We start from the raw sequence: 14196 nt of genomic DNA, 5'->3' as shown, positions 1-14196 counted from the left end.
AATATTTCAAGCTCTTTATGTTTAACATTCTACTACTTTCTCAAAAAAAAATCTCAAAAAATAATAATTAAACCCAAGCTTTTGTAAAAAGGGTTTTGAGAACTCTTCTTGAACTTCTGAGAAAAATTTATAAAGAGAGTGGTAAAGTTTCTCTCCTTTATTACACTGATTTAAACCCAAAAATTACATGGCTTTTTTGTGGAAGGGCTTATTGGTGTTTTCTAAGGTGATGTGTCATTTACTCTGACTGAGATCAAAGCCATGAAGGAAGATGAAGGACAAACTACTGTTTTCCTACTCTTGTAGTTTGCATCATTTGAAAACAAGGAAGAACAGTAGGAATTTCTTTCTTACTTGCATGGCCTTTAGCCACAGCAAAAAGGACAGCAGCTTCAAATATTCTCATATAAAAGGTGGTCATATACAAGTATTGCACCATTTCAGAAAGAGATAAACAGCTAAAAAATGCAATTGATCATAATTGAGTACTTACATGTGGTGACCTGTGAGCCACTAATCATAGAACACTTGGTAGCTGAAGTTGTCAGACTTGATCCTGAGGTTGCATCTTCCTGTCTTTCGCTGGTACTGGAAAATGAGAAGGGTCACAGCTCCCAGCACAAAACCAAACACAGCAAGGGCTATGAGGACGATGTATCCAATTCCCATTCCAGCCTCCTTCTCTCTCTTGGAATCAGATGCTAAAAAAAATTTAAAATTAAAAAAAAAAATCAGAAGTGAAAGAAAAAAAAAATCAGAAATTCCTAAATCTTTTAGTGGGGAGAGAAACAAGCCCTGCATGTTAATTAGCCAATGTGCCAGTACAGAACTGAGCTACAGAAGTGTATCAGCCTTCTGGGGAGGGTGATTCCCATGGAAAGGGTGTGAGGACAGACCATGTTCTCTTTTCACATACCAGTGTAGAGTCCCTGCAGACATGAGTGTGATTTTCAGCTAAAGTAAGAATTAAAGAATTACTACTGGTGACTTTTAAAATGCTGCCTTACTTTCAGAAGTACTTTAGAGATGGAGTATTCCCCTATCTTACCCCTGCCTCCATTCATCTATGATTATAAAAATGAGTTGATTTGCTTTTCTCATGCATGTAACTGTTCTTCAAACACAGAGTATTTGGGGAAGGAGTCTCTGCTGGGTCTCTAAGCTCCCAGCTGAGCCTGCAGAGGTGTGGCTCACTGGAGTGACACTGGCTTGGTGTCAGTGCTGCACCTGAGCAGTCATTTAGAGCCAGCTGAGCAGCCTGAGGTTGGCTGCAATGTCTGCCCAAGTCTGGCAGACAGGGCACAGGACCTGCAGGAGCCCTGTGCTCTGCTGGAAGAGCAAACTCAGAGGGGAAGCAAAGAACGACCCAAATGCTCCAGTGTGGGCAAAACTCAAGTCCCACATTGCCAAGTGCCTCCCAAGGCACCACAGGTCACAGGCAGAAAGTGCTCTCCTGGTTCCCTTTGAACCACTTCCATATATTTGTCCAAATCTGCAAGCAGAAACCCCTCTCCCTTTATTATTATGCCTCTCTTCATGCTTATACAAGTTCTTATAATTCCTTCCTGCATTTGCTTACATTTACAAAACATTTGTTTGCTTACACTTTCAGGACAGCGCTTGTTTTGCCAGGCACTTGTGTGGTACCTGAGGTACACAGAAGATAAATATCACTGCAATTAGAGACAAGATTTTTGGCCAAAGGGCACTGCTGGCAGCCACAAAGGTCAGTAAGAGCAGTTCAAGCTACAGACACCCAGGGCATCATTCCAAGACTGGCCAAAGCAGTGCTGTGTAATATATTCAGTCTCATTTTTGAATTTCAGTATGAAACAAAGGAATAAAGTAGAACATGTACAGGGGAAATGGCAGCCTGTGGCCAGACACAGAGCAGGCCCTCCTGGGGACATGGAATAGTGGCCTTTGCCATGGCATGTGACCAAGTGCTGGCAGAGCAGGTAAAGGTATTCGTGTTTCATTGCAGCATTTACACCTGTTATTACTGACATCATTATCCATGTTATCCCCTTCAACACAGAGATGTAGATCACTTAAAATGTGGGGTGGTTATCCAAACTAGAAATAAGAGACAGCATCCAAAAGTGCCACCTTTACCTAGAAATCAACTTATCCATTTAGCACAACCCAGAGAAAGCTCCCCTCACCAGAGGCCCTTCAGGGAAACAACCATTTTTCAAAATTAGAAATGAATCAGGATCTTCAGCAAAAATGGGAGTGAGACCTACTTGTTGTAAGAGCTAGACAAAGAAATTTGCATTCGTAGCTTTATTTTATTTTATTTTATTTTAAGAACTAATTCAGAAATGAGCACTGAGGGCCTATTTGAACAGACCATGCAATGGAAGAAAAATATATTCTTCTAAGTCAGAGTCAGTGCCTAGGTCCAAAAGAACATTATGAACTTTCTGTTTATGGCAGCCACAAGTTAAGACTCTGATATTGGTGAGCCAAACCACTCTCAATGAGTATTTTATGTTAAGAAGTTATAAATGTAAAGCTGGAGGGGGCCAAATGACTGAAAACATGGGACACCACAGGTGCCCTTGAAAGCATCAGTCAGGGTTAATGCAGAAAAAGCAGGTGCATAACAAATTAGACTTTGCTTGTCCCTAGTGCTGGGGTTGCCCTCAATTAACCTGCACTGCACCAAATTCACCAAGGGTTCTGTGCATCAGCAGTGCTCTGCCACTTCCCCTCACTGTGGTAATGAAGCCAGCACCAGGGAGCCAAAGGAAACACAACAATAAAGTCTCTTACATCCTCTGATTTGGGACTTCAGAGCCCAGAATAATTGCAGACTAACAGCAGTGTAAACACTTGGAAAAGCGATTGCAATCTGCAGGATCGAGTCTGCTTTCACACCTTACAATTGAAATAATTGTTTGATTTTGTGGTTGTTGCACTTGCTACCCTGTGCAAACAGCCACACAAAAGCACTTTATCTTCCTTTCTACATTCCCTTGACAACGTGACAGTCCCTGCTCCGAGGAGGGCACCTGCTTCTCCAGGCTGCCACGTGGCTCCAGCAGGAATGCCTGCTCCCAGGGAACACAGAGGGGCACAAAGCCCCTGTGTGTCACAGGCCAGCACAAAATAATCCTGGCATGATAGTCTGTTCTCAACTCACCAGCTGATTTACACAGGGGTCCCCAGGATGTTCTGTGCAGGGAGATGGTTTCTCCAGCCTTCAGGAGCCGAGCCCTTGCATGGCACCTCTGCAACATCAATTCAAACTCCAACAAGTCATGTGGCTTATTAATTCAAAACACAAAACCTTCTGATGGGCTTGTGAAAGCCCAGTGCTACTCTCACCAACCAGCTTTTGTTTCTTAATGTTATGCTCTGTTAAACTGAAATTAGCACCAAAAGAAATGGCATCAGGGAAAAATCAGTATAAAATCTGTAATTAGTCACACTGGAACACACTGCTGTGAACAGACACTTCACACAGACAACCTTTTCATTAACTTGCTGTTTGTTTTAGAAAAACCTTTTGGGAGAATAAATTTATCACTAATGCCAGGGGTTTGCAGGCACTTTTGTTTGGATGTTTGTGCTGCCCATGGCAGGCACAGCAGATCCTGCAGCCAGCACCAGCAGAAGCAGCAGCAGCTTTCAGACCCTGCTGAGCCAGGTGTCATTCTGAAGCTACCCACAGCTTCAGTGACAAGAGAACCACTAATCTGGGAACTACAAGGCTGAAATGCCTGTCCTGGCAGCACATTCACAGGCATTTTCTGTGCACTTCCTTTTTTTTTGTTTGTTGCCTTTTCATTTTAAGTCATAGCCCAAAGGTCCCTGGTGGGAACCAAAACTTCCTGGCATTATTCAAAGGGTACTGTGGCTCTCCTGGAAGGGCACAAAAAACCCCAGAGAAGTGGCAGCATCACACCATGACTAACAAAATCAGCAGGCTGTCTTACCAGCTTGTTTACACCAGAATGTCCCATCAGAGTTACCAGTTTGGCTGCACTGGAAAACCTCTACAATCCACTGCCAGCAACAGCGTCTTCAGCTGGGTCAGCCCCCAGAAAAATACCCATGTGGTTATTTATGACTTTGGTCTGCTCTCAAGGAGCTTTCCCAGGTAGGTGGATGCATTAGAGAACACATTTATGTAGTTGCTCCCTGGTGGCAATGAATTTTTGGTTCCACATGGCCATGGAGCAGCCACATTCCACCAAACATCTGCATGGTGGTGGCACATCACTCCTCTTCCCATTCAAAGTAATTTTTCTCACTCATTTCTTACTGCTTTCCTCCTCAGCCAGTCCATTTTTTTCAGCTCCAAACTTTAGAGCACCTTACTCTCTTCCACAGAGAAAACAAGGAATAAATAGACTGAGCAAGAAGAAATAACCCAAGATGTAAGTATTGAGTGTGTGGGTGAAGAGCTGAGCTGAACCTGCCCTGAAGAAAGTCCCTATTCTCCAGAGTAACAGATCTGAGGGGTCATATCCCAGGCCCAGGGCACTTTCCCAGCCATCTTACATTATTTACAAATATCCTCTGTTCTTGCTCCTCTTCCTTGATCTTTGCACCTTGTGCAGCTCCTCGCTCCCTTTGTAAAAGCCATTACTCGCCCTGTGTAGATGTGCCTGGTGCTTCTCTTCCCCACATCACAATTTAGCCTCAGTTGACTAAATTGAGGCTAAATTGTGGTGTGGGGAAGACAAGCACTTCTGAATAGGGGTAAATTTTGCATAAGAGAAAGAACAATGCATCCTATATATATATTTATATTCATACTCAGCTGCAAAAACTGGAGCCATCTTACCATTGTCAGTCATGTTTCCTGTCCCTACTTTTTTTTTTGTTTTATTTTTTTTTAATCTGGAGGAAGCCTTATACTTTGAGAAAGGAAACAAGCATCTTCTGGTAGCCTTTTAAAATGCTTTAGGAAGAGATCCTTTGCTTTATAATGAGTTTAAACTGTTTTATCTAGAGCTAGAGGAAAGTGTTAAACAATGAGGGAATATCAAACTGCTAATGAAAACATCCTTGATAGGAAAAGAGCCGGGAACGTTGGCAGAGGAAGAGGAGAATTCCCAAGTGTCAGTTAGTAATAAAAAAAAGCCATCAGTTAAACATATTTTTCCTTCTTTCTATGGTAGCAACACATTTTCAGATAAAGCTGTGTATCACTTACTTGCAAGTAAAAAGAAACAATGCAATGCTTTGTAACACAGACAATTAAAAACTGCAGTTCTTGTCAGAACATGGCTTGGATTATTGCTTTAAAAAGCAATCAGGCTGTAAAAAGCCATAATAATCTCTATTAAAACTCACAGCCCTAGAAACTTAATGACACTGAGCTTCCTTTCCTGGCACCTAAACTCTCAGTTGAAGAAGCAAATCTGTTGGGGATAAGGAAAAAAAGGACAGAAAAATATATAAATTTACTCAGACATTCTTCTGACACTGCTACTCTGGGAGTTCCTATTTTGTGACACATCCATCTGAGCTGACACTTTTCTACCCAGCCTAATTTCATTGCTTTTTAGTCATCCTTAAAATGAGTGAAAGGTCCAGTTCTCAGGTTCCCCAGCTCTGTGTGAGCTCCATGCTTTTTTCTAGGAGATGAGCCACAGGAGGAAAAACTGAAACCTCCACATGGTTGTGGTGTTTCCCCATTCCTCTCTGCTCTCAGCAGAGAACAAAGGAAAACTCTAGAGTTATTTTAAACCTTGTTTGGAAACATTACTCCTTCTATCCCATTGCAGGACTCCATATGGCACTGAGAAAAATATATTTTTAAGGGGGGAAATAGAGCAAAACACTTACAGTCCTGCAGGTGCTTCCTGGTGACTCCATACAAATACGAATTCTGCAGTGTAAGTAAACCACAGAGTTGTTGACAAAGGAAAAAATGTTCATCTTAAACTGAGCTTTGCTTGAATTCCCATTTTCCAGCAGCGTGGTGGAGTATTTGGGATGGGACAGCTGAAAAGGGAGACAAAAACCACACAGAGCAGCTAAGGCTAGAGAAGGCAGGTTTTGGTTATAGCACAGAGCTTGGGTTTGAAGGCTTGCCTTCCTTTAGGAAGTCACAGCCAGACCCTTCATGAAGCAGCTCTGGCAGTGCAGTGGTGATAAGGGGCTTTTTGCTGCTTTAGTCTCACAGTAACCAAGTGGAACAGGAGCTGTGAGAAGTGGTTGGAGAGCTGGAGAAGGAGGGAAAGAGTAACAGAAAGAAGGATTTAAACTTGGCTTCACCAAACACAAATTGAAAAAAACCTCAAACTTAAAGGACTAGATGAGCAAAATGATTATTCTGTATTTTAAGGTGAGCCTAAGAAATATGAAACTGGGGTGAGATGAGGGATCCAGACAGAAACAAATTTCCTCTTTCACCAGAGGCTGCTCTAATATCATGTGTGAGGAATTAAATATCCTATTTCTTTGTTGACAAGAGACACATAAGCTCTTGATAAAGCTGCAACCACAAGCTCTGAACCATAGAGCAGGAGATAAAGCACCCATTTCTCAAATGCCCTTTCACTACTGACTGCCAAAATCACCTTCAAGTGATTTCTTCAGGTTAAAAGCACAATTCCCTCACAAAACTGGAAGGAAGATGACCAAACCCAAAAAACTTTCACGTAGCCCTTTGAAATCCTTTTTCATATCTACCTTTCTTGTTCAAAGAAGGTGTAAGCAGGCCAGATAGAAAGGGGCTGGGCATGTGAATGATGAGAACACATGCAAAAGTCATTTAAAATACAACACATGATTAGTCAGTACCACTGTAAGACCTAAGGCATGGCTCATAGTGTTTGCAAATGGCATTGCTGTACCTGTTGCTGATAAAAACAAATGCCAGGGAATCCATTGAATTATTGGTTGGAGTGGCCCAGCAGTCAGTGAGAACCACCTTGAGCTGGCTGTCTGCCCTCTGCATCCCCACCTCGATCAGCACATCCTCACTGGCAGAGACACTGAAATTTCTGGGGACTGGGGAGTTCCCAATGAACAACTGCATTTCTGTTCTGAAGTATCCAGATCCATGGAAATCCTCAAAGATGGTGTAAAGTCTGAAAAATCAATTATCCTTTTTTAAAGACCACAAAGTTGACTGTAAGTTTCTGCAAGTCTAAAATCAGTGCCTGTTTTCCCACATATTTAAAATATGCAGACCAGGATGGCAGGACACTGTTCAAAAGGAAAGGTGAAAAAGCATTGAATTTTCATCTGGGAAGGTAGAGAGAATGGAAACACAAGTGGAAAATCCAAAGGGTGGTCTCAGCAATTCAAGCAGGACAGAGAGAAAGACCAGATTGGAGCAGAAGGGGAACAAGGCTATGAGCTCTCTGAATGCTCAAAATAAGGACAGTAAAAGCTTAGTGCAGAAGAGAAGAGCAAAAAAAAATGAGATGGGGAAAATCTGAACAGAAAGTGAAAGGCATGAGAAAATTATAGAGCTCAAAGAAAGGTGGCCTGACAAAGACTTTGCTGGGGAATAGGAAGGAAAATACAATCTCTGGACAGGGCTAGGAAACAGGAACTGGATTTGGTGCCAATAGTTTAAGCAGGATGATAGGCAGGAGAGGAGCTGCACTTGTATGAAGGGAGGACACTCCCCATGACAGAAAGGCTTGGGCTGTCACATTTTCTGTCAGCACAGCCTTGATTTTCTGTGAAGTGTGGCTCTGATTCCATCTTACTTGAAGGTGGGGCATTTCACAACAAAAAAAAAGTATTTGCTTGATGTATCTTCTGGTTTTTCAAGTTGACCAAATAAGGATTTTTGAGGGGTTGAAAACTGCCATTCTCAGAAGCCACATAGCAATCTACAGGCCCACATCAGGTGGAAAGAAACACAACTGATGTGCTCCAAAAGCAGAAAAATGCTGTTATTGCTACAAGGGATTGCCCAGGAAGGCAATGAGGAGACAGGAATTCTGACTCCTGAACCAGCAGTTCCCAAAGGTTTATTTCCACCTGTGGTTTAGCCAGGTAAAGGCCAAGCTTGTTGGATTAACTGGCACATTAGCTGGAGTAGGAGAGGAGCACACAGCAGGGATCTCCTTGATGCCTTGGACTGGCTGCCTAGAGCACAGGCTAGACAGAGTTGGAGAATAAAGTGGATATTTATTAAAGGCCTTTAACAAGCACATCTTGGGCCATGCAGGAGCCTGGCAGAGGCTACAGCCAAGATGGATGAGGGTCATGAGTTTTTCAGGCAGATACAAGTTTGGTCTATTTGCATATCAGAGGTTAATTGTCCAAGTAATTAAGTCACATTTCCTCAGTTTGCTTCCTCCCAATTTACTTTTGTTTATACTTTTCAGACTGAGGCTGTGATGATGACTTTGTTTTTCAGGCCTGGAAGGATTGTTTTGTCTGACCACAGTGTGAAGAGAGCTTACAAACACTCTACATGGAGTTCAGAGTAATACACTAATGCAGTGCAGGATCTGAAAAATATAACAGCTAAAACTTAAGGCATCATTCTGAGCACAGGACTCCCAGGAAGGCAGACTGCTCCAGTGCTGCCACTGGGCACAGCTACAGCCCCTGGGGGTTTCCCAATGCAGCAGCACTCAGCCACACAGCAGAATTTCAAAGCAGAGAGAGTTGTTCCTCACCCTTCTGCAGTGAAGCCAGAGGAAGTCAAGACATCATTTTGAAACACGCAGAGGATGGGACTGGCGATGTTCCAGTGGTGGATTATTCCCTGAGCAGAAACATCGTTCTGAAGGGTGGTTCTCACCACAGTGGTAGTCATGTTCTGCACACAGAAAGGAGAAAACACATCAATATTTCCAGGGTTGTACCAGAGCTTTCCAGTTTCAGGTGTTTGGCTGTTCCTCATTCTCCTGACAGCAAAACTCAAACAGATTAAACCTCCAGTATCTTTGTTGCTGTACAGGAAGGCAAAGAAAATACACCAGTCTTCCTCCTTTTCCTTTTTGTCATAACATGGAATCACAGAACTCCAGCAACAGCTTTGGCTGGAAGGGATCTTAAAAATCATTAAGTTCCAAACCCCCTGCCATGGGCAAGGACACCTTCCACTAGACCAGGTTTCCCAGAGCCCCATCTAACCTGGTCTTGAACACTTCCAGGGATGGGACAATGATACTTCCTTAGCAATGGTCATTGCTCCAGGAGGGAGTTTCTGTACTTTGGCATGGTCTGAACGTAGCCATTGGTTCGGGATCCAAAGAGAGCTGTCACTCTTTGTCCCCACTGCTGGTAGCTATTGAAGTATTTGTCAGCATGAGGTGATGAAATTACTTTTAAGTAAAGGCAGCTGCAAAGGGAAACCAGAAGAGGCATGGGAAGTGGCTCTCAGTTTGGACAGGCCACTGAGTTTTGCTGCCTGACCTCAAAGATTCGTCTTCTCTTTGGTGACAGAGTTAACTTTCCATCACAGGAAGGGGATTTCTTTCTCCAACAGAAGTTCAGCAACTAATAGCCTGCACGCCTAGCTGAGGATCTGCCACTGCCTCTCCCCTCCTGAAAGAGAAATAAAGTGCTCCAGGGCTTGCTGGCATTCCCTTATCAGAGGACTTACGGTCTCAACCTTGGTGCCACAGTCGCTCCAGCCCGCCTGCAGCACAACGTGGGTGCTATTGCTGGTGCTCACATTGCAGCCAGGCTCCCCCAGGAACAGGGAACTCTCTGGGATAGACTCCTGCTGCAAGAACCGCTTCTGGATGGCAAGGATGATCCTCTCAATCTCACAAAACACACTCACAGCATCTTTAATGGAAACCTCTTGGGCGGGTTTGGCCAGGGGGGCTGGAGATGCTCGAGGAGAAACATCTGGAGTTGCCATGGGATCCGTGGTGAGAGGACTCAGCACTGTGCTGGAGAACCTGGGGTCCTCCAGAGCTTTGTGCTCAGCAGGAGAGAAGTCCAGTGAAGCAGGGGAGGAGACATGAGCTGAAGTTTGCAGAGATGTCACAGGTAAAACTGTGCTGTTCACAGGTTTAACTGTGCTGTTCACAGGTTTCTTATCTGTCACTGTTGCCTTCTGGCTGAAGGGAAGTGCTGAAGAGAGCCAAAAATAAAGGTACTGTTGTAATTTACATGTTGAGATTGGTCTCATTAGGCAAAAGCAAACTCTTAGGAGGAAACTCACAGTTACTGGCAGGAAACTAGTTTCTTTTGTTCTTTAAACCTGCTCTACTTACTGCCAAAGCTGGGTTTTTTTTAGAAAGGAGCCCATGAGACACATAAAGTGCCTGTCCATCAGTAAAGCTGAAGTGCTTTATTTCCTGGCAGCTGCATTGATTACTGTGAACACATGTACATACAGCTTTTGGAAGATCAGTGCTTGCACAATATTCCCCACTGGAGGTTGCTCAGCAAGGGCTTGTATGTTTTTGCCTGGAGCTGTAGGAGACTGCCCAGTTCTGGCTGGGGGCATCACCAGGAGTTTGATAAAAAAGCACAGGCCTCATTTGTGACCAGTTACTACCCAAAAGATGGGACCTTGAGTGCTTTGGAAAACTCATTTTGGGAGATGCATGGGACAAAACTCATGTGGCAGTCCCATATTGCAGGTGTGTCCTGAGAGAGAGGAATAAATAATTGTCAGTGGCAATCTGTAATGGTTCCAGGAAGAAAAAAGTGGGGAAAAAGGGAAGTACAGGTTCAGGTCAGTGTGTGTCAAACACCCAACATCCAGCACAGGTCTGGGGTTATACCCTGAGTATTCACCCACCACCGACTGAGAGAGAATCAGGATAATAAACTCCATTTGCAGGGAAGCACAAACAATGTGTCTCATTGCACAAAATTTCTCTAAATAATGTTAGTGGCTAAAACATAAAAATACCACCCATTTCCCAAGCAACATATGAAATCTGTACACATATATAAATCCTTATGGAACTGCCCAGCTTCCAGAAATGCCCCAAATGAAAAGTCACTGATTTGCACAATAAAGAAAGGAAAATAAAAGTTGGAGCTCTTCCAGAGCTGGATTTCCCAAAAGCTTATCATCACATTAATATCTTAGTTAAAACTGAACAAAGGTTGGTATCAATTGACAAATCATTGTGACTTCAGTAAAAAATGTTCCTTGTCATTGTTGTTACAAAACCAAATATAAATTACTGAAGAAGCTTAAGAGAATTTAGGAAATTAAAGACCTATCATACAGCAGCTAACAGATGACCTGAGGAAAGAAAAGCTTGATGACTCAGCTCATAGAAAAACGTAGTTTGTAATATCAGCATTCTCTCCCTGCTGCCATACAGAGGTCAAGCCACCTATCAAGTATTTTCTGTTACTTTCTCTATTACCTCTTCTGTCCCCTCTGCTACTGCTAATGAAAATCACTAAGAATCTTGACAATCCTGTCTAATTTTTGTGACAAGTATGAGAATCAGAACTCTTAAAAGAACCTTACAGCATTAAATATTAATACAATACATTCCCATTCCCAAAGTGATCCACTGCCCAAGGGGATGCTTCTAACCCCAGGAGCCTCCACAGTTTTCCCTCCATTTCACAGTTCTGAGGAGATGCTCAGTAAATGCCCAGCATGAGTGAAGCAGAAGGCTTGTGTCACTGATTCAGGTTGTAATCTAGTTGCTGTCTTAATTTTAACCCAGCCAAAATTTTCATTTTTGAGAGAAAAACCATGCTTTTACTTCTCTTTCTCTTTCCAAAGTCTAAAAACTGGAGCAAACCAGAGCATAGGTGGGACTCAGAAAGCAGCAGCAGCCACCTGCTCTATGAGGACCTGTCCCTAAACAAACTCTTTGTTTTAGCCCAGGTTTGAGGGGGCCAAGCACTCTACAAAGCACCACCACAAGAGAGTAGTGATCCTTCTAATTACCAGGATGTGTAACTTTCCAGATTTACAGCTGTGAGTGTAATAGGAAAAAAAAAATGGAGCAGAGCATAAATGTTTCTGAAGTAATTTTGCATGAGATTATAATTGACAGCTTATAATAAAGAACAAATGGATCATGTCAGGGATACAGTATTTGTTGGTTTTTTTTTTTTCCAGAAGTGACTTGTGAAACAGAATTCATCTGCTCATTGTCAGGAGATTAATGTTTTTTGTTACTTACTTCAATTACATTTAAAAGAAAAGAAGTTGTACAATCAGCCATCATGCTGGGCTTGGCAAAGTGTGGGCTTTCACCTGAGCTCCAGACCCGCAGGTGTGTGAGGAAAACAACTATTCCCAGTGAAGAAGAACCCACATATTCATTTATTCTTGGGATTTCTATTTCAGGGAAAAATTATTAGTGCAAAGCAGAGTGCAATATGTTTTTAAATGATTTTAAACAGTGCTAGTTATGGCTGTGTTCAGGGACTCATTTCCACTGGTAGCTTATAAACCCCTCAATCCATGACCTCTAACATCTCCTTGACTTTTTCTCTGTAAAACTGGTTCTAGACATTGTCACAAAGACCAGTTGGTTTTGTCCTTTTGGATCAGTGGTACCTCACTTCCTATGTCACCTGTGGGTGCTCTCTGAAAAACTTACTGGATGGGTAAGCAGGGGAAATATAAGGAGAGAGAAAGGCTTTTCATCCATGTGTTTTACAGGTATTTTCACCTCAGAAGACACAGATTAATAATAGATTTTGTCATTTATCTGTCTCTGAAGAATTACTGGGGCACAAGCTGCTCCTCACCGTGTATGGAGAGGCTGCTCCTGTCCAGGGTGAAGTAGGAGCTGTGTTCCAAGGCCTCACAAAAAGTGGTGATGACATGGTGGACATCCACTTCTTCTGCAAGCAGCAAATTGAAACTTACCACTGTGCTCCCATTAGTAACACCAGTTACCAGCACTTTAATCAGACCAGCATCCATCTGCTGGAGCACCTCCAGGGGCAGAGATTTCTGCACCTGGAATAAAAACAAAATGTATGTGGGGATGGGCAGATGGAACAATTACATTCCAGGCTGTGTACACTGCTCAGAAATGAGTGTTGTGCTTCCTGCTCTGGAGGGAAGCAGCAGAAAATTGACCTTTTTGCTTTGTAACATTTTCAATCCAGAGCAGCTGAAGGATGTGGTGCACATTTAACCATAAATATTAAATGAGCCAAGTGATTAAGACATCTCATCTGTCATTTGGCACAAGCCCTTGCCTCTGGTAACAGAGAGGGAGGGAGGAGACTGCAGGGGAGCTCCCATGTTCTGCCTCTCAAAATGCCTCTGGGGAGAGGGGCAGTCCAAGGAATTCCAATCCAATCCAATCCAAGGAATCCAATCCAGTACAAGGAATTCCAATCCAATCCAATCCAATCCAATCCAAGGAATTCCAATCCAGTCCAAGGAATCCAATCCAATCCAAGGAATTCCAATCCAGTCCAAGGAATTCCAATCCAATCCAAGGAATCCAATCCAGTACAAGGAATTCCAATCCAATCCAAGGAATTCCAATCCAATCCAATCCAATCCAATCCAATCCAATCCAAGGAATCCAATCCAATCCAAGGAATTCCAATCCAATCCAATCCCATCCAAGGAATTCCAATCCAATCCCAGGAATCCAATCCAATCCAATCCAATCCAATCCAATCCAATCCAATCCAATCCAATCCAAGGAATCCAATCCAATCCAAGGAATTTCAATCCAATCCAAGGAATCCAATCCAATCCAATCCAAGGAATCCAATCCAATCCAAGGAATCCAATCCAGTCCAAGGAATTCCAATCCAATCCAATCCAATCCAAGGAATCCAATCAAATCCAAGGTATCCAATCCAATCCAAGGAATTCCAATCCAGTCCAAGGAATTCCAATCCAATCCAATCCAAGGAATCCAATCCAATACAAGGAATTCCAATCCAGTACAAGGAATTCCAATCCAATCCAATCCAATCCAATCCAATCCAATCCAATCCAATCCAATCCAATCCAATCCAATCCAATCCAAGGAATTCCAATCCAATCCAATCCAATCCAATCCAATCCAATCCAATCCAATCCAATCCAAGGAATCCAATCCAAGGAGTTGCTGGTGGAAGCGAAGGTGCTCCTGACACTGCTCAGAGGGCTCTCTCAGCCCAGGAACATTACAGCTTGGAGCAGCTGACCTTCAAGCTTTGCTTTCCAGCTGATTTCTCACCAGAGCCAAGCAATACCCACCTCTTTCTAAATGCCCACACCAGGGGATTAAGGGCCCAGGTGGGGGCCACACTGTGGCCACTTCCAACTGCTTCTTACTCTCCCTGATTTCTGCAGGGAATATC

The 14196-nt window shown here is 43.1% G+C and overlaps 1 protein-coding gene across 1 annotated transcript in view; it reads right to left on the bottom strand.

Annotated features, from left to right (window-relative positions):
• Positions 1-410: 410 nt before the first annotated feature.
• UMODL1 (uromodulin like 1) overlaps positions 411-14196 on the bottom strand; it is a 73819-nt gene continuing 60033 nt past the window's right edge. Inside the window, 8 exon segments of the mRNA XM_054518212.1 lie at positions 411-701; positions 3149-3236; positions 5806-5945; positions 5948-5964; positions 6819-7055; positions 8610-8752; positions 9542-10020; positions 12631-12844. Coding sequence (XP_054374187.1) covers positions 514-701; positions 3149-3236; positions 5806-5945; positions 5948-5964; positions 6819-7055; positions 8610-8752; positions 9542-10020; positions 12631-12844 — 1506 coding nt within the window. The 3' untranslated portion in view covers positions 411-513.

This window comes from Molothrus ater, chromosome 2 (genome assembly GCF_012460135.2).
Source record: "Molothrus ater isolate BHLD 08-10-18 breed brown headed cowbird chromosome 2, BPBGC_Mater_1.1, whole genome shotgun sequence".
NCBI lineage: Eukaryota > Metazoa > Chordata > Aves > Passeriformes > Icteridae > Molothrus > Molothrus ater.
Note: the sequence above shows the minus strand (reverse complement) of the source record. Positions and strands in the feature narration are given on the sequence as shown.